The sequence below is a fragment of the Mirounga angustirostris genome, unplaced genomic scaffold (genome assembly GCF_029215605.1).
Source record: "Mirounga angustirostris isolate CCGP_5_RB_7025 unplaced genomic scaffold, mMirAng1.0.hap1 SCAF_3, whole genome shotgun sequence".
Taxonomy (NCBI): Eukaryota; Metazoa; Chordata; class Mammalia; order Carnivora; family Phocidae; genus Mirounga; species Mirounga angustirostris.
The window spans coordinates 70781778-70802369 of NW_026991711.1; the positions used below are offsets into that span (position 1 = coordinate 70781778).

The 20592-nt window shown below is 35.8% G+C and overlaps 1 protein-coding gene across 7 annotated transcripts in view; it reads left to right on the top strand.

Moving 5' to 3' along the window:
- The window catches only part of KATNAL1 (katanin catalytic subunit A1 like 1), a 114277-nt gene that overhangs the window by 27491 nt on the left and 66194 nt on the right, over positions 1 to 20592 (top strand). For all 7 annotated transcript variants that reach the window (XM_064586262.1, XM_054506551.2, XM_045870252.3 and 4 more), the window contains exon 4: positions 12695 to 12863. In XM_064586262.1, the coding sequence (XP_064442332.1) occupies positions 12695 to 12863 (169 nt within the window). The remainder of the gene's footprint in view (positions 1 to 12694; positions 12864 to 20592) is intronic.

The window sequence follows — 20592 nt, forward strand, 5'->3', positions numbered from 1 at the left end:
GATCATGGCCTTGGCTGAGGCAGATGCTTAACTGACTGAGCCACCCAGGTGCCCAAGTGAATTCTCTTTAAAGAGACCCTTTCAAAATGGTCTCTTCTGGTGACATCCGAAGCAATGAAACAGATTTTGTGCATTGGAGCAATATTTGATACAGCATATGTTTAATAAACTATTCTTTATTCAACTTAAAAAATAAATGTGTTAAGTCTTTTTAAGTTACAGCTTTTGGGACAGATGGCAGTGAGAATAGGATCCACAAGCCTGATATTAATCATTTGGCTTAGTCTGTATAGGTAAAATAGAACTCTAACAGGCCCTCCATTTTTTTATCTGGAACCAAGGAAAATGGCATAATGTGTTTCTCTGTACATAGAAACAGTAAGATTGTTTTTTATTCAATTTATGCTGTTCTGTAGGATTTCAGCAAAGAGGAAATTCTTATTGATTTGGTTTTAAAATTGTTGCTTTGTTTCTTCGGGTACCAAAATAGATTAAGTTACTGCTAGTATTTGAAGTCCCAATTTGCAGTGGAAAGAGATCAAGCAAGGCCAATGTCAAGTACTGATAGAGAGTAGACTAACATCTCATCCTTATAGACATTTCATCCAGGCTCTTGCTGTTATTTTCCTGGGATTAAGAGTCAGGAGAGCAAGTTTTCTGTGTGTGTTTTTGTTTTTAACAGTTCCACTACTAATTGAGTAGTCCTCCAAGTTAAGTTCCCTTATCCTTGCCTCATTGTTCCCCCTGTAAAATGTATATTATAATGAGATTGTTTTGTAAAATTGTTTTGAAGTCTTAGGAAGAAAAACACTGTATCATTGATATATCCAGCATATATTTTATGAACATTCATCATATGCTAAGCATGATCTTTGGCCTTGTGGAAAGTGTAAGGGTAATAGAGACCCCCACAGACCTTGGCCTCCAGAAACCAGTAAGAGAAAATAATGCAGGCATCCTGGAAAGGTTGAGCTAGGGTGCTGGCACCTATTATATGCCAAGTACGGTGTCATATATCCCAGTACTATGCTGGGGATATGGTGGGATTCAGAAACAGACACAGTCCTTGCCCTCTGAAGCATATGGTCTTGTAAAATGAGTGTGAGAGCCACTAGGGAGGTAGAAGGATAGGATTTGGTGATTAACGAAATACAGAGAACTGAGAGAAAAATTGGAGCAGATGATTAAATTTCTAGATCAAGCTGTTTAATAGGAACTGGAAATGAGAATCAGAACTTCAGAAAGATTAGGGTTAGTGTTAGTTATTTAGGAATCATCAGCAAGTAAGGAATTTTAAGAAGGAAATTTTAATGTCATTCTTTATATGGTGGAATAGGTTATTTGTCTAATATGATTGGCAGGTTGAGATTATACTCATTTTAAAAAAAACATTCTAGAGTCCTAGTCTCTTCTAAAATTCTGTCTCTGGAGGATGGAGTGGCTTTATTTTTAGATTGTGGGTAGAATGCAGCTAGCAGTGTTGATTAACCACAGTAACTGACATCTATTGGGTTCCTAATTGTGAATCAGGTACTGTGCTAACAAACTTTTTACATGCTTTATTTCTTAATTCTCACAACCACCCTCTAAAATAGATACTATTACTATCATCTCTATTTTTTTTTAGAAGAAATTAAGGTTTCATGATTCTATTAAGCAACTTTATCTAATTCTGCATGTAGGTAAAGTAAGATAAGGATTTGAAAATTGTATTGGATTTAGCAACATGGAGCTCATTGGTGACTGTGATGAATAGTTTTCATGGAATGGTACTGAAAAATGGAGTGGGTTCAGAGAATGGGAAGAGAGGAATTGAAAACAATGAGTATATGTAATACTTTGAGTCTTGCTGACAAGGGGAGCAGAGACATTGAGTGGTAGGTGGGGAAGACAGTCAAGATTTGTTGTTTTATTTTATTTATTTATTTAAAGATTTTATTTATTTATTTATTTGACAGAGAGAGAGAGAGAGAGATAGCGAGAGCAGGAACACAAGCAGGGGGAGTGGGAGAGGGAGAAGCAGGCTTCCCACAGACCAGGGAACCCGATGTGGGTCTCGATCCCAGGACCCTGGGATTATGACCTGAGCCAAAGGCAGATACTTAACGACTGAGCCACCCAGGCGCCCAAGATTTGTTGTTTTAGAGAAGAGAGGACTGGCAGGCTGTTTGTAGGCTGGTGAGCATGCTGCAAGTGCAGCTGATTGAGAGTAACTGGAGGGAAGGCTGGTAGTTAATACAGTATGGATGTAGAGAAGTGGGTAGATACAGAGGTGGGCATTTATGGAAGTTCTCTTCTGGTTATTTCAATGAGGGAAGAAAGCAAGCAAGATCATTTGAGAGTGAGGACAGAGGGAACAGATGTTTTCCCAGGGTCTAAATTCTGATCAAAAGTATCCTAAGAGTGGGAAGTCATTTTATTTGGCTATTTTATATTATTTTGTTTCTTTTTTTTTTTTTTTAAAGATTTTATTTATTTATTTGAGAGAGAGAGTGAGAGAGAGAAAGAGCACAAGAGGGGGGAGCGGGAGAGGGAGAAGCAGACTCCCCGCCGAGCAGGGAGCCCGATGCGGGACTCGATCCCGGGACTCCAGGATCACGACCTGAGCCGAAGGCAGTCGCTTAACCAACTGAGCCACCCAGGCGCCCTATTTTGTTTCTTTTATTTTTAAGTTTTCTCTAGGGAGCATTTGTCTTATTTTGTAGAACTCAGTTACTCATTTGAAACCTTTATTTTGGAATTCTAGATATTTATTACAATAAGTGCCTAAAAACTTGGTATTTCTACTGTTTTTTTATGTTACAGAAAAGACAACTGAAAGATAGAAATTTTAATTCATTAGCGATAAACTAAAGAATGGGAACAAGATAGTGGTAAGTCAGAATGAAATCTAACACATTACTTTTAAATTTGGGAAAAAATCTTTGCCTTGCTGCACTTGAGCTACTGTCAGTCCCTCTCGTTGCTCCTTTGGCAAACTGCTATCATGTGTACTGTACCCGTATCACCTTTCACAGCCGTGCTTTCCAGAATAACTAGAAATCTTGGCTCTTCATCATTGTGGTATTGGGACTGAATTCTTGAAGATTACTTCCTAATTTAATAATGGAATGCCTATTCTCAAGACTTACTGTATTTAACTTTTGTAACATTTGATCATGTTTACCATCTTTCTTCCTTGGAACTTTCTTCTTAGGGCTTCTGTGACATTACAGTATTCCTTTTTTCTTCCTCTTTTTCTTTTTGGATTGTTGCCTCTTTTCTTTCTCTTATCGTTCTTTTTTGCTAGTCCCCATCCCTCTGCTCTTTATATATTCAGTTCAGCTCAACATACCCAGCACCCACTTTGTACTAGGCACTATGGATGCAAAGAATAGGAGGAAGATTCCTGCCCCCCAGGAGCTCAGATTCTAGGAAGGCTGTTTCCTTTGGCAGGAGCTTGATAATTAGCCAGACTTTGAGGGTTCATCCTAACTTTGTCACTTAGTGTCTGTGAGGACAAGCCATTCAGTCTTTCCCTCATTTTCCTCCTCTGTAAACTGGGGACCAATGCTACAGTTACCTCGTGAGTTTATTTTGAGAACTGTATGATTGAATACAAGTAAAGTGTAAAGAATAGCCAGGCACATAGGATGTGCTAAAAAAATATTTGTAGTTTTCATCACCCATTCCCCTAGTCCTCAACCCAACCCTGCTAGGTATTTAGATGACTAATGTCCTCACCTTATTTAGGTTTTTGTTCAAATGTCACCGAGAAAGTCTTACCCTGACCACCTTATTTATAATACTTGTCCCCTTAGGGGGATGGGCAAAATGGGGAAAGGGGAGTTGGAGGTACAGGCTTCCATTTATAAGAGTGAATAAGTCATGAAGATGAACTGTAAAGCATAGGGAATATAGTCAGTGGTATTGTAATAGCTTTGTATGGTGACAGGTGGAAGCTACACTTGTGAGCACAGCATAATGTGTAGAGATGTTGAATCACTGTGTTGTACCCATGAAACTAATGTAATGTTATGTGTCAACTGTACTCAGAAAATTAAAAAATAATTTACCCCCTCACTTGTCATCACTCTGTCTCCTTACTCTGCTTTATTTTTCTTCATAGTACTTACTGCTGCCTAATATTATAGTCTGTGTTTATTGTTTATCATCCTTACTACATTGGAAGCTTGGTGAGGTCAGAGCCTTTGACTTTTTTACTGCTGTACCCTCAACACCAAGAATAGTGCTCAGCACAGTGTAGGCATTCAATAAATATTTGTTGAATGAGTGAGTGAATAAAATACTTATTTAGATTTATTCATGTGTTTACTAATTGTTTTGTTCACCATTTCTTGCATTTCACTCTTTCTAGATTCTGTTTCTTCTTTGCTGAAGTATATCCTTTAGTAGTTCTTACATACGTCTCTCTTAGTGGTAAACCCTCAATTTTTGTCTCAAAGTATCATTATTTTCCTGTCACTTTGAAATGATAGTTTTAGTATAGAACACCAGATTGGCAGTTATTTTTTCTCTATGTTTTGAAGATGACATTAGTAATAGTATTATTTTTGTCTTCTGGCTTATGTCATCAGTCTAACTGTAGATAGATATCTTTTCTGTCCCATTGTTTTCCTGATTTTGTTTTTGTCTTTGGTATTAAACAGTTTTGTGATGACTTATCTAAGTGTGAATTTATTTTTATTTATACTACTTAAGACTTGTGTTTCTTTTGTTTCAAATTCTTCATGCTTTTAAAAACCACCTTAAACATTCATTTTATATTCTATAACTGATCTAGTATCAGAAGTTTTTGGGAGTTTTATCCTTTTTTTTTTTTTTTTTTAACTTCTGATGGCTCTTGTTTGAGGTAAAGTTAATAATGTCTCTTCAAGGTTTTAGTCATTCTAAGGTCTTGTTAGAGGGATGTCACTCCCGAGAGGGTCTGTGTTTGCTTCAGCCAGGTGCCTTGGGATGTCACCTGCCCAGGGCCACTTTTCAGTAAGTTTCTTTGCCTCAGGTAGTATAAAACTGAACCTCAGATCACATTACAGCAGGACCTTGGTTACCATTCCCAGGGAAGACATTGGCCTCACCCCACAAATAGTGGAACATAGGCCCACATAAACAGATGTACTTGTTTCTTCCACATATGTTTTCGATTCTGCCCTTTCACTGAGGATGCAGTCCCTTGACGGGGCTGGCTGTATTTATGTGTTAGTCTCAGTTTCAACTTCTCTGATTGGTGTGGGCCTAAGGCCCTGTCTCCGGTCTTCTTGTGTGGTCATTGAATCTCACACCCTTAGGTGTGTGAGGCCTGGAAACCCTAAAGGACTGCCATGCCATCAGCTTTCTTTTATTTTTTGGCCATTAGATATTTCTCTTACCCTCTGGTAAGCTCACTTATGTATATAGAAGGGTATTTGTTACATTTTATCCAGAATTCCTACATTTTTAAAAATATTTCTATTATCATAAGTTCTTGAAGGTCTTATCCTACAGTTTGTTGGCCTTGAGGACTCTTATTTCTAGTTTAGTGAGGAACTCCTCAGCAAGGCTTTAGTTGTAGGATTTATGTGTGGACAGAAAGGGATGTTCAGTATAATTCTTAAAATATGGGTGTGTTTTTAGCTAAATTTTAAGCTTTTTGGATGCAGGGCCTGTCTCATTTGTTTTTTGTGTCTGTGCATTTTCAGAATAAGAATAATCTTAGAACTTGACTATATGCTAGACAAAGAACATGAGATATCTAAAGTTCAACTGGTATTATTTTAATATTTGTAGAAGTTGTGTAGCCCTTATACCCTGTAAGAATGCCATTGTCCATTCTAGTTTTAAGGTCTTTAGAGTTAGGCAGAAAATGGAGTATTTTAAGGTTTTCAAGTTTAAAAGTCTTTAGAGTTACATGGAAAACACAAGGCTTGTCTATCTTTAGATAAAGAAGAGCAAGTTACAATCAAGTAATTAACCTTCCTGAGAGTGGTGGAATTCTACCATTAGACTAATGAATTAGTAATGTTATCATCCCCTCTCCCCCCACCTTTGAAGTGATAGAATGACTGGCGTAGCAGCTTTAAATAAGGATTTAGTGTGTCCCATCAAAATTGCTGACAAAAATTTTGTTACTATTCCAGCTGTCAGGTTGTGGATAATATCAAAATGTTAAGAAGGCAACCCCCATGATATTAAATAGGATTGTATAATTTTGGTGTGAGGATGTCTATAGCTCCAGATCTCATATCAGCTGAAATTTCTGGTTAAATGTTACCTTGGTTAACTTGGATGATAATTGTCTTCTGTAGCGGCTAAGCATCTTTCAACTTCAGGAAGATTTAGAATTAAGAATAGAAATGTCTAAGAGAATCAAAGCTGCAGTAATAATATTTTTCTGTTAAGGGATATGTGCATATTTGTTATGGCTAGTGAGGATGATAAGCATGCAATTCCAACTTAAAATGTATTAGGGAATAATGGAGATCTGTGTTTTTTTTACATAATTTATGTTAAGTACTTTTGGGGAACATTAGGAGAAGTTTAAGCTTATATTATTTATAAGTAATTTACTAGGCTTATAAAAATATTTATATGTAAATTATTATGCTTTATTGAGTAAGACAGTTGAGGAACTAAGAAGGAAATAAAATATATTACATTTATAAATGTAGGTAAAGAATTTTGGTGGCATTTAATTAACCAGGTATGAAATGGGACCAAACATTATGTAAAAGCATCTTAAAAATGACTTCTAAAATCTGCCACTTTTGTATGTGGGAAAAGATTTATAAGCTGGATCTATAAGCTTTAAGGAATAACTGAATTTTTGCATTTTTGCATTTTTTTTTTGGATTTTATTTCTTTATTTGGGAGAGAGACACAGCGAGAGAGGGAACACAAGCAAGGTGAGTGGGAGAGGGAGAAGCAGGCTTCCCGCTGAGCAGGGAGCCCGATGCGGGGCTCGATCCCAGGACCCTGGGATCATGACCTGAGCCAAAGGCAGATGCTTAACGACTGAGCCACCCAGGCGCCCCGAATTTTTGCATTTTTTAACTTGAATAAGTTGAATATTTTAAATATCAAAGTGAGCTTCTGAAGAGTACAAAAATTACCCTCGTGGATACAAAACAGCTCCTGTCAGCATGACCTGTAGTATTCAATGTGTTTCTTGATTTGATTGATTTGTTAGGTAGTAGGGAAGATTTAATGTGGCCTTTCATATTGTGTAGCATATGTCTTGTATTCATTAGGATTTCAGATATTTATTGAAAAAATTAATATTTTGAACAGACTCCTGAATATATCATCATAAAATATTTGTTTTTAATCTGATAGCAAACAACTAAAATTTCTAAAGTTCTTTTTTGGAACTAGAACTTATCATTAAAGGTTAACTTTTATGAAGTCACTTGATTTATGAAGAAGATGTCACCGCAATTCAGTAGGGAAAGGTGGGTCTTGTCACTAAATGCTTCTGGGTTAATTGAATGTTTATGGGGGGGGAATCTTGACCCCTCCTAACTCATACTATATAGAAAAATTAACTTGAAATAGATCATTACTTAAAATGTAAAAGGTAGTAAGAATACACTTCCAGAAGAAAACATGGAAGGATGTTATCATGATCTTGGGGTAGCAAAGATTTATTAAACTGGACACTAAACTATTAAAGACAAAAGACTGATAAATCAGAATTCTAAAACTATGAACTTCTCTTCATGAGGGGATACACCATTAAGCGAGTGAAAAGGCAAGCCATATACTAGGGGAAGATATTTGCAATGCATATATCTGACAAAGGACTTGTATCTAGAATATATAAAGAATGACAGTTAATAAGAAAAAGTCAGCTGATTGAAAAAAAAAAGTGTACTAAGGACTGGAATAAGTTACTCTGCAAAAGAGTATGTTTCATACTTAAAACATAAACACCATATTTACGTGGCCAGTAAGTGTATTGTTGAAAAGGTGCCCAACATCCATAGTCGTTCAGGAAAGGCAAAGTAAAGCTACAATGAGATACCATTACACCCCACCAGAATGGTTAGGATGGAGCAACTGGTACTTTCATACATTGTGGATGCGAGTGTAGAATGGCATCACCACTTTGGAAAATTGTTTGGCTCTATTTACTAAAGCTAATGTTATATATACACCCTGTGATCCAGCAATTCTATTCCTGGGTACATACTCCAAAGAAATGAATGCTTATGTTTACCATGAACATAATCCCCGTATTCATAGAAGCTTTAATAATACCCTCAAATGGAAAACAGCTCAAGTGCTCATGAACAGTAGAATAGATAAATTGTAATTATATTTATACAATAGAATACTACACAACATTGAAGAAAGATAAACTCATGCTACTTGCAGGAGCATGGATAAATTTCACAGGTAATGTTGAAAGAAAGAAACCAAGTACAAAGTATGTACCGTAGGATTCCATTTTTCTGAAACTGAGATAGGCAATACTAATCCATGATAATAAGGTCAGAATAGTGCTGACCTTACCGGCTGACACTGGCTAAGAGGAACCATGAAAAAGCTTTCTGGGATAGCGGGAAATGTTCTATGTCTTCATCTACAGGTTGTTATATGGTATTAAAATTTATTGAGTTGTGTAATATATGTACATTTTACTGAACATATGTTATATCAATGAAAAATAGATTTACAAATTTTATGAAGTATTATCATCTCCACCGACAGAGGGAGAACGTGAGGCTTATAGATGTTAAGTGATAGGCTTATATAATCAGTAATTGGTGGACCTGGGAGTAAAAAGCCACCCAGGTTTTCAGATTCTAAGTCTAATGCTGACTTCAGATCACCATGCTGTTTTTCTGTGAAGTTAGGAATAGTGATTTGCAGTGTTTTTATGTCAATATAACATCCAGCACAGTTCCTATACTTATTAGGTAAATAATAACTTTACTGATTTGAAAAAATAGCAGTCATGTATTTGATGAGAGTGGACATTAAAATTCTTAATCTTTAATGTTTGATTTCAAATCATAGGTCCTCTCATTTCTGTTTAAGCTTTGTTTTTTGCCTCCTGATTTCTTAACAAACAATTTCTCTTGGACTCAGAAGTCTCATATATTGACTCCAAGTTCTTATAGCAAAGTATCATTATGAACTAATTGGAACTTATGTTTCTTATCTTTTTATTAGATAGGGAAAGAGATGTTTCATTGTTTATTTCTGGAGTTATAGGTTATAGATTAATATAATAGCAAAATAAAATTATTTTGCTTTCTTTTCCGGAAGTTAACTTTAAGCAATCTGGCTTATGTTCTTGGGCATATCTAGGACTTGTTCTAAATTACTTATTCTTATACCAGCATTCTAACAATGTATGAACAAAAAAATTAGAATAATCATTAAGCAGAATGCTAGAAGAAATATAGCTCAATAGTTAGGAATCTTAAGAAGGAACCTGTATAACAATTGGAGAAAATTGTGTTAGTATCTTAGACCCTGTTTCTTAATATGGTGTGGAATGAAGGGCCTCTTTGAAAGAGGTCTTTTTCCCTTTGACTTCTGGAACCACAGAAGAGTGGTGCTATAATACAGACATAAGACAGTTTTCTCTCTGTTGCCTGATGTTTTATGGAGATTTGCCAGGCAGTAATCTAGTAGGTCAACTAAGGATATGAACTCTGAGCCCATGTCACTAGGACATGTGTATTTCTGGAACATGCCAGAAACTTTGTAGCAACTCTATAATTTCACTTTTTAGGTGCTCAGATCTTTTACTTAGTGTTGTTGTAGTACAATCACATTTAAAGTTTTATTAACTACTGAGTAGATAATGTGAATAATTAAAATTTATGTAAGGTATAAGGAGTCACAATACAGTAGCTTCTATGTACCCACCAAGGAGTTTAAGATAAAGAACTGTACTATTACCTTTGAACACCCCCTATGAGTCCCTCTGCATTCTGTCCTCCTCCCCTTTCAGAGTAAGACACTGTCCTGAACTTGGGATTTATTGTTCCCTTGCTTCTCTTTACTTTTAGTACATATATTTGTGTCCCCAAACGGTATCCTATGTTGCCTACTCTGTGTGTCCTTTGAACTTACTTTCTCACTCAACATAAGGGTCCTGAGATTCATCTGTTGTTGTTGCATGTAGTTATAATTCATGTTCACATGTATATTGGATCCATTATGTGAATATATAATAATTTATGTATCTGTTCTGATACTGGACTTTGGGTTGTTTTCAGGTGTTTGCTATTACAAGCAGTGCTGATAAGAACATTTACATATAATATTGATAGTTAATATGGCTTAGAAAGAAGAAATCCTAGATTTTGGAGGAGATTAGGCTTATTTGCGTATGATAGAAAAAGGCCTATTTCTTCCCATTCCTAGAGGGCAATAGAGGAGAACTGAGCATAGTGTAGACCACCCAGTCTTTGGTCTGCACATCTACCAGCAGTTCTCTACATTTGGAATACTGGGAGCTAGTAAGTACAGTGTCGTCTTCTCTTTGACGATCAGGGCAGAGGTTGATGATGCTTTGTAAACCTACTGACGTCTCTCTTTCAAAAGAGGCCAGTAAAAGAAGCCTTGAGACTTATTTTTTACCCAGCTTGGAAGCTGTCACCGAGTCCTTAAATTGAAGCATGACATTGTGCAGTGACGCGCTAATGGACGAAGTACAGAGCAGAATCAAGGATGTCCTTTGGGAAGCTGACAGAGTCTGTTACAAATGTAATGTCAACCTGCAGTGAGATGGAACTGAAGACTCACAGACACAGGCACACTTTCTGGGAGATATGTGACTTGCCACCAGGCACATCTGGCTTCCCGAGTGGTTTCATTCAGACCATTTATGAGCCTATCAGAATATTGAGTGGCAGGACAAGGTCAGCAGCCGCAAGCACTTGGAATGCAGCCTGTGTAAGAGCTTTGAAATAATTCTTCTCCCAGCACAGCTTTCCTGAGCCGAATGTGTGTGCAAAATGGACTACACAGGACTCCAAAGCGACTGTTAAATAGCAAGCCGAAGTGGGGAAAGCACAAGCTGAGAAGGCAGAAGTGTTTCAGGATTCTCTACCATTCAGCCCTAAGCAGTGAGGCCTAGCGGGGCAAACCCAGCAGCTGATGAGCAGCCTGGCATGCAGCTGGAAGGGACGGGCTTGCTGTTGGGGAGCAAAAAGCTTCAGGCCGGCTGTGCGTCTAAAAAGCAGACCCACAAACAATGACGGACTATTTGAATAGCCGGTGCAGCTGCTAACAGAAGGGCAAACTTGACGCGTGTTCTCTGTGGAGGAGATTGTTGCTCTCATTTTATTGTCTTTGGCCTTACCCGTGGGTCTGATTCAGGAAAGACATTTATGCATGCACAAATGTATAAAAATAAAAGTAAAGTTCTGCTCTACTACTTTCCACTCCTTCATCAAAATAGAACAAAAGTTCAGTCAAAAAATAGTGGTTGCAATGAAATAGTAGGAATAGAGCATGTAACATTTTTAGTTTTTTTTTTTTAATCAGTCTCATCACATGTTTATTTTATTGGCAGATACTTAAGAGACTAATCATGCACTAGAACTAATACCACAATAATATCTTTATATTTGAAAATGCCTTGTAGCCATTGTACTATACGCTATTTTCTGTGATTTCCTTTTCTGTGATTTCTTTCACAAGATTGCTTATTCATCTTTGTCTCCTCCCAGGGCCTAGCAAACTAGTGGCCATATACCTCCTAATAGGTGGTCAAATACTTGTTTAGCTGGACTGAACTCCAAGGATTCCGATGTCAGCATGTTATAACCTAATGGACAGACATCCAGTTTTCACCAGCTTCACTTATCCTTAGCAGTTTCATGTAGTGGTCTAATTCCAACAGTCTGATGATGCTCTATTAGACCTGCAATATGTCAACAGTCTTTCACCTTTGTTGCCTCGAGTTTGCATCCTTCCTGGCTTTTCATCTTATTTTCCTGTTTTGCTGGATTCCAAGTTATATACTTGTTTAGCTAACATCCTTCACCACCATAGTTATCGAAGCTCTTAATTCACATGTGGGAGCCTATGTAATTTGAATGTTCCTGTGATTACTTTTGACACTGTCAGAACATGAATAACATTTTCACACATAAATTAATTTGTATATAAAAAGATTTCATTGTTTAGCCTACTAATTTGATGACTGAAATGTTGGATTTTCCAGTAAGGAAGCAGAGGAAATCATTTTGATTGTCAATAAATTAATAAACTATGCAGATAGACATATTTTGAATCCTCTCCTTTCAGCTTTTAATGCTTTTGTAAAAATTGAAGTGTAATTGACACTTAATATTATATTAGTTTCATATGCTTTGGTTTGTTTTTTAAGTTACTTAGTTTTGGCTTAGGATAGTAATGAATAAAGTAATTGGCTTTCCATTACACTATTATTAGATGGAAATAGTCTGTATTGCCCTCTGTTGGTGATTAGTTATTTTTGACAAAGTAGTTGCAGTTATACATATTTATTTGTGTTTAAAAATTGTGTCAACTGGTATGTTTTACAGAAAAGCACTTTTTTTTTTTTCTCAAGAAAAATACTTTTAGAAACTGACCTAATAGTTACAGCCGTGAATTGGCAAAAGGGAACCAACTGAGATTTGGGACTTCTTGATTTAATAGTTTTATTGACTAAAGTAGTTTGAAATATTTTTGCCTTTGATTAATTTTCATTTTAATTTTTTCTTGTCAGAGCTCCACCTCAGATAAGGCGTCCCAATCGAGAAGTAAGACCTCTGAGGAAAGAAATGCCAGGAATAGGAGGCCGGGGACCTGTAGGCCGAGCACATCCTATATCCAAGAGTGAAAAACCCTCTACAGGTAGAGACAAGGATTATAGAGCAAGAGGAAGAGATGATAAGGCAAGACTCTCTTTGTAACTCATTCCCTTGAAGTCCATGACTTTTGGTGCATATTATATATATATTTTTTGGCTTTTCAGGGTACCCCAGTTTTGACATGGAAGAGATTAAAAAACAGTCTGATTATAAAACCTAAGCAGTCTTTGCATTTTGAAGGCCATTCTGCAATGCTAATAACCTCAGAAGTATATTTAAAAAAACATACACACAGATCTTTAGTAAAATGGATCTTGGAAGAAATATTCAAAATACAGTTTTAAAACTTAAAATATATTTTAACAACTGTTCTATATTAAAATGAGCAATAAATGAAAGCTGTTGTAGGGGAAAGACTTATTAGAAGGATGTAGATTTTTTTCTCTTAGAGAATTTTCCTTGGTTGGGGTTCACTGTGTACATTTACTTTATCTGGGAAATTGATGGGTGAATGAACATAGTACTAGGTGGAAATTCTGTCCTGCCCTTAAAATGGACTTTTTAGATAATGTTACAGAGGAGGGAGCAGGCCAGGGTGATCAACCCATCTTTTAGCCTTAATTTTAGGGAAAAGACAAAATTAGATTTTTAGTGATAGCATTTTCCATTTCCATTGTGAGATCATACATGAATGATTATTATTGAATTGCCACCAAGAAGTTTTAAATTTTCCTAGCTAGGGGTTCAGGATATGTCCTCATGTTGATGCCATGACATTTATAATGAAAATATAATTTATCACTAATAGCAAGTTGTTATCCTTCAAAATTAGATGCTGTGTTTGAATATTTTTACCATGTATAATTTCAGTCAGTAGATCAGGACTCCGCACAGACCACCTTCCCAGGCCTTGTGCATATTTAATCTGTGGTAGAATAAAACTGGTGTTTTTTGAGTATTTCTATTCATGAGATAGATTCAAAGCTAGATTCTACTTGTTCTTGTAATTTGTCAGAGCTATTATACTATAAAACAGTGATTCCGTCTCTGATACTTGTTGGGATTTGTGAGGGGGCACTAATTAATGAATGAATTAATCATTCCTGCTGGTGAAATTGAACTGGTTTTCTGCCATTATCAAAAACCACCTGAATGGATACTTAAAAATCTCTGTCTTATGTGTCATCTTTGTTTCCTCCCTTGTTCTTCATTTTTGTCAGCTAACCTTGGTTTGCATTTTAGAGCATAAAGTAGGGGCTGAAGTTCAACCCTCACTCTGCTAGTAGCTTTTAGGTAAACTTTTAGAACTGGGTGGGAAACTTTTAGTCTTTACCTTAATTTCACATAACACAAGAGAATAATCTTGGTCATGGCTTATTGGATGCTTCCCTGCTAGGCACCATTCAGAGTGATTAGACAGTAATTCAGGAAACAATCCCATGAAGTAGGTAGTCATCTTATAAATGAAGAAACTGAGGTAGAGAGCTGAAGTACCTAACCCAAGGTCAGAGAGTAAGGAATGGGGCTTGGAATGGAATTTGTGAAGTCACAGATCTTTTTCCTCTTTATTTTAGGATTTTTTCATATTATGTAGTTATCCCTACCAAACGAGATTAAAAATATGGATTGGATTTGAAAGGAGTCCCAGAACAATTAAATCAATGTTGATTTTTAAATGTGATTCACAAGCAAAGAACAAAGCAATGAGGCAGCATTTGTTGAATGTCAGATTTTTCTGGAGATTGCAAATTGTCTCTTAAAAAGTTCCAAATAATTTTCTAAATCTTACTCTTTCATTGACATGTAAGTACTCAAATGTCACTGGAAAGTAAGCCCTTTATTTAAAAAAAAAAAAACAAAATAAAACCCTACAGTTGTTTGAAGATCAAAGATGTTTTCTGAGTCACTCTGGACACAAAAGGGACTACAATTTAGAAAAACAAACTCATGCAAAGTTTATTAGAATTTGAAAAGTGTACTTGGTTCAGTTATTATTATTGTAAGCACTGAAATGCCCATTAGAATACTAGTGTCCTTAAAATTTACTGAAGGCTGTGATAGGGTTTGAGGGAGTTTAGGTGAAACTGACAGATATCCACAGCCTTTGAATGCTAATTTGAAAATGAGTACCTTGTATTGGAAGGCTCCTCAGAGATATTGTAGTCCCCAGTGTTATGTTTTGAAAATTAGTTTTGTGTATTGCAACCAGCTTAAAAAAAAAAGGAGAACAGACTAGAAAATTCAGAATGCTTTAGTGATAGTAAGGACACTGTTATTTTGAGAAAAAAAATATTTAGTTATATGAATATATATAAAAACTTAATCGTGTAATTATATATTAGTATATAGTAGCTCATGATCTCAAATGAATTTATTATTTTGTGTCATGGTCAAAAGTTTGAAAGGTGCTGCTGTACTCCAACCACTTAACTTTATAGATGTAAAAAAAAAAAGGTAAGGACAAGAGAAATTACATATCTCGCCCAACATTCTTACTGTCTTTGGATTTTTTAGTTTAGTGTTGCCCAAACTGTGTTATGAGGCAACTAATAATAATTGCAGGAGCAGTTGTTACTCGTCCTTGAGTACACTTAACCTGTACTAGCCCCTTTTGAAGTTTTATATGTATATTGGCTTATTTAATTTCTATAAATTCCTGTGACCTCAGCATTATTTTCCATGTTCTACATATGAAGAAATTGAGGCACCAGAGTCACACCTGCAAGTAGATGGGGGAACTAGGAGCTGAATTCTTTAACACCTGAGCTTTTTTTTTTTTTAAAAGATTTTATTTATTTATTTGACAGATAGAGACATAGAGAGAGAGGGAACACAAGCAGGAGGAGTGGGAGAGGGAGAAGCAGGCTTCCCGCTGAGCAGGGAGCCAGATGTGGGGCTTCATCCCAGGACCCTGGGACCGTGACCTGAGCAGAAGGCAGACGCTTAACGACTGAGCCACCCAGGCGCCCCTAACACCTGAGCTTTTAATCAGTATGCTATATAGCCTCTTATTTGAAAATGCTTAGCATCTTATTTTAATGTATCATCAGTACCTGTTTCTTGTAAGAGTTCCAGTTCATTTTCTGGGAGTGATTAAATCTTCTTTCCTCTTTTTTTTTTCTTAAACTGTTGACGGGCTTCAAGTTGGGTCCAAGCTTAAAAATACTGTTTTTCAATAAGTAACAATCACTTTGTATAGTGATCTGTTGTTCAGCCCTTACAGTTTTTCTCTCCCTGAGGTCCACAGAGTCATCATAAAGCAGGTTCATTACCTTGTTTACTTAACACACCTTTATTATGTGCGTACTTTGTGTTTGTCATACTTGCAGGTACTGGGAATAGAGACTTTAATAAAATGTGACTCCTGGCCGCACGTTGATTATTTTCTTATTGATGAGAGGGAGTGAGATGAATCAATTAACCTTGACAGCTATATTTTTCAGTCTTATTTGAATGTACCTGAGAAAATTTGATGTATTACTGTTTAACTACTTAAGCCTAGAGTCAGTATAGAAATACACATAGAAATAACAAATGCATTTTTTTAAATTGAAAAAGGATGGTTTAAAATTAAATATTAAGTAGCAGAGGAAATGTTTTTGTATTATAACCAAAAATAAAGTTAACTCATAAAACTCTGATTCTCAAGTATTTTTAAAACTATGACTTTATGGTTAATTAACTTAGCGAAATGAGCAGTGCTTCCACTATGATCTCATGATTAAAGCTATGTATATATGTTTTTAAATAGAATTCAGATTGAAGTATGATAAATTATGTTAATAGAATTGATTTAAAGTTATTAAACTTAAAGGAATTCATTTCATTGAATTACATGTAACAAATGGCCCTTTCTGAATACCTTCCTTCTCATCACTGAGTAAGTCTAGGGATGTCTGATGTGGAGAGATGTTGTAAACTGGATTGAGAACTGTTGATAAGTGATTATACAAATGAACAGTGAGTTGAGAAAAACTTTTCTTTTTCTTATGAAGAAAAGGATACTGTCATATGGGGTACTATTTGGTGAACGATGATCATCTAACTAGCAGTGTATTGGTAAATGTTCAATAACTAGTTTTCTGAAAAAAGTGTGTATATACACATTCACACGTTTGTTATAAATCTGACTGATATAAAGGATGTCATAATTTACAAATAAATATATGGTGCTCTTTATTGTAAATTCTGTAGAGCGAATGGACTCTCACAGAATGCCTTTGCTGACTTTTGCTCAGCTCTTATATCTGTAGCCAACCTATGGTTGCAGTTAACAATTGAATAAAGATGTAGTTCTGACACGAATGTTGGTTGGTTTTTTTTTTTTTTTCAATTAATGAGTCAGATGAAAGTAAAACAATAGAAATGCATGTTGGTAGTTCACTCATTCATCAATTATTTGAGCAACTTTCGTGAAGCAGTTAATAGTTTTCAAATACTGGAAAAATATTTCCTTAATTTTTGTACTATTTACAATGTAACAGCTACAGAAATGGCATACTTTTAAGTATCCTCAGCATTACTAACATCTTCCCCATTATTTTCTTAAGTCTAGACCATTAACAAAACAATAAATCAAGCCCTGATTTGTAGCATCAGCTGATTTCTGTGATATAAATACTTCTATGACCCATTTCAAGCTACCAACATGATGTCGCTCAGCTCAGAATTGAGATGAGCTTGGACATCCCTGTGACTGTGGGCCAGTGGTTTTTTTATTACTAATTAGTAATTCTGATGTTGGGTAGCTCACAGCCTAATAAGAGCAATGATCCCTTTGGTAGACAGAACTCATTGTTAGAAAATTGTTTTGCTGATCTGAAATTTATATCTTTTCTTACTTTCTATTGGTCCTGGTTCTTTCGTTTGGAATAATATAGAGGAAATAGAGGTAAATAGGTCAGTTGGTCATGTGGCTCCATTAGTGTTTTCTTCTTCAGCTTAAATGTCTCTAGTGTCCCTGATCCTCCTCTAGATGATGTGGTTTTTGAATCTTTCATTGCCTTGGATATTCTTCTCTGGGTGCAATTCACTTGTCACTTGAAATGCAAGACCCAGAGCTAGTAACTGACCATCTTTCACTTAATCTGCCAATGTGAGAAGACATGCAATAAAATGTAAAAAACCATCATTTGTGCTTTAGGCCAACGTGTGTCATTAATTGACTTTATATAATACTGGGTTAGTCACTAATTTTAGCCTCATTTTTTTCACATAGAATGATTAGCCAATACTAATGAAAGATCATTATCAAACCTTTCCTTGATAAGGGTAATTTAGATGTTAGTAAAAAGATGCTAAAATATTTGCTTTAATGAGGAAAAAGGTCTGTCAGACTTCATGCTAAATATCAAATTCTTGCTAATGTTGACCCTTGTCAATTAATGTGAAAATCTAAGCAAAGATTTCTAAGATCATTTCAGTGTTATTGCAGCTATTATTATTATTATTATTATTATTATAAACTGTTCAGGTGGTATCTTGGGTGAGGTTATCTTTATTGCTTGAAATAAAGTCTCTTTTAAGTGTTACAGTTAATCTAGCTCATTAACTGAGACCACAATTACTTATATTTGATATCCCTATTCCAATTTATCAGAGTATTTGTTATGAAGGATAATGGTCACCCATTTTGTTGATTTCCCAATGTCACCAAATTAATTATTTTTAGTTTATCTAAATTTGTTTTTTAATAACCTCACCATTTTGACTTGGAAGAGTTCCTAGAATCTTTTTTGGAGTACTTAGGTTGTATCCAAATCTCATCTCTACCTTTGATAAACTTTGGATTCTAGAGCAAGTCATTTTATTGGCTTACACCCACATTTTCTCTTCTGTGAAGAAAGGCTTGACCTTGAGTACTATAACACAGGCTCTTCTTTCTCTGCTTCTACTTCTCCCTCTACCCCATCCGTTTTCCACACAGTAGGCAGAAGGGTCATTTAAAAATATAAATCAGATCCTGTCATTCCCCTGTTTAACATATTTCAAAAATTTCCCGATGCATTTAGAGTAAAATCCAAACTCCTCCCTGTAGCCTATAGGGGACTAGGTGATCTGGCCTCTGCCTGTCTCTCCAGTCTGTTTTATTTGTTCAGTACCTCTTAGCCATACAGACCACTTAGTTTTTTTTTCATAGCATTTCACAGTTTGATTATATGTGTTTTTGTTTTGTTCATTTGTTACTTGTTTCCCCTACTAGACTAGATGCTCAATGAGGGCAGATAGTGTATTTTCATTCACTGATAAAACCTAATGCACAATGCAATGTATTAGACAGATACTCACATGGTTATTCTTAAATCCTCTGATTCTTACTACTTAGAGATACGTGTACAGCTTTTTCTTTCCCGTGGCAGTGTTTATCATGTCTTTCCTACCACTTGGGCATTCATATTAAAATGGATGTCTACTTATATTTTTTAATAATTTTTTGGTAAGTCTAAATTACAATGCCATATCATGGCATGTTAAGTCCCAGATATATTGGTTTCTGTTGCATTCTTTAGTTGACTTATTTTTAGAAGAGTTTTTAAAATGATTACAGAGAATTTCCAGTGATTTGTTTGAATGTGACTTTGTAGCCTTGTCCTCCCTGTATTATAAAGTGTGATTCTAGGCTGAGCTTATTTTAAATTTGTAGATATTATGTTTGTTGTGTTAGGTATGCCAGAAATGTACTCTTTTTGATAGTGTCACTATTGGTATCTATCATCTGAAATACAAGAATCTTTCTGAAAATTTAGCTTAATATTGTCACTGTGCTACCCAGAAACAGTAAATTATTCATTTTTTGGGTCAAGGCATCAAGACTACTGTTTGGTCATTTACCTAGGGGCTTAATGAACTCAAGCATTTGCCCAAGGGGAGCCATTTAGTCCCCTGTCAGCACTTATGGTCAAGCCTATGGTTAATCTCAGATGACGTGTGGTAGGAGAGGTTCATTCTTTTCTCTCTTCAGATTTAAGCTTAGGAAATTCACGCATTTTTTTGACCACTTTCCCTTTCACTTTTGTATTAGACAGTAACTGTGGGGCTGAAGCTCTAGGGAGGTATTTGGCTCTGTCTCCTGAAGTAGTTCCAGTGGTTGAACTATCTCTAGCAACTGAGCGCATTTCATTTAAAGCTCTTCAAAGCTGAGTAAATCTTAGCAGAACCCCATAGAAACCAGAGTATGTAATTCTTTTTTTAAGCCACCATATTGTTAAATAAAGAATTTGGGGTAAAGTATACTGCTTTAGTGGTCTTAATAATACTATTTAAAAAGGTCCTTTTACCATTATCATTGCAGTGATTTTGTGATGTGGTCCAAGGACTTTACTGGGAAGAAACCTGAATCCTGGGAGGTGCTTAGAGTAACAGGAAAAAGGCTTTGTAAGATGCAGTTCAGAGTCCCAAGGCTTTCCTCATCTGCAGCCTCTTTCTCGGCTTTGGAGGATTCGTAGTTTGTAACTTAAGCTTTAAGCTGACTTAGTTAGGCATGAGGTGGTCTGATGTTGTGCAAAGGGCATAGGTTTGAGGAGTCAGGAAGAGCTGCATAAAAATCTCTGCTCTGACATTTAATAATTATGAACTTGATTAAGGTACTTCACCTGAGTCCCAGTTCCTTATTTGTAAAACAATACCTACCTTATTGTGAGTATTAAATGAGATAATATACGTGAGATTTATTGTCATGTAGTAGGTTCTCAGTAAATTAATGTTCCTCCTCTGCATTAATATTCTGTATATTCTTTGGTGGTGGTGGGAATTCCCTGCATCCACAAATTCAGAAGTATCTAGCAAGGATCATTTTAGTCTTACTTGAAACTGT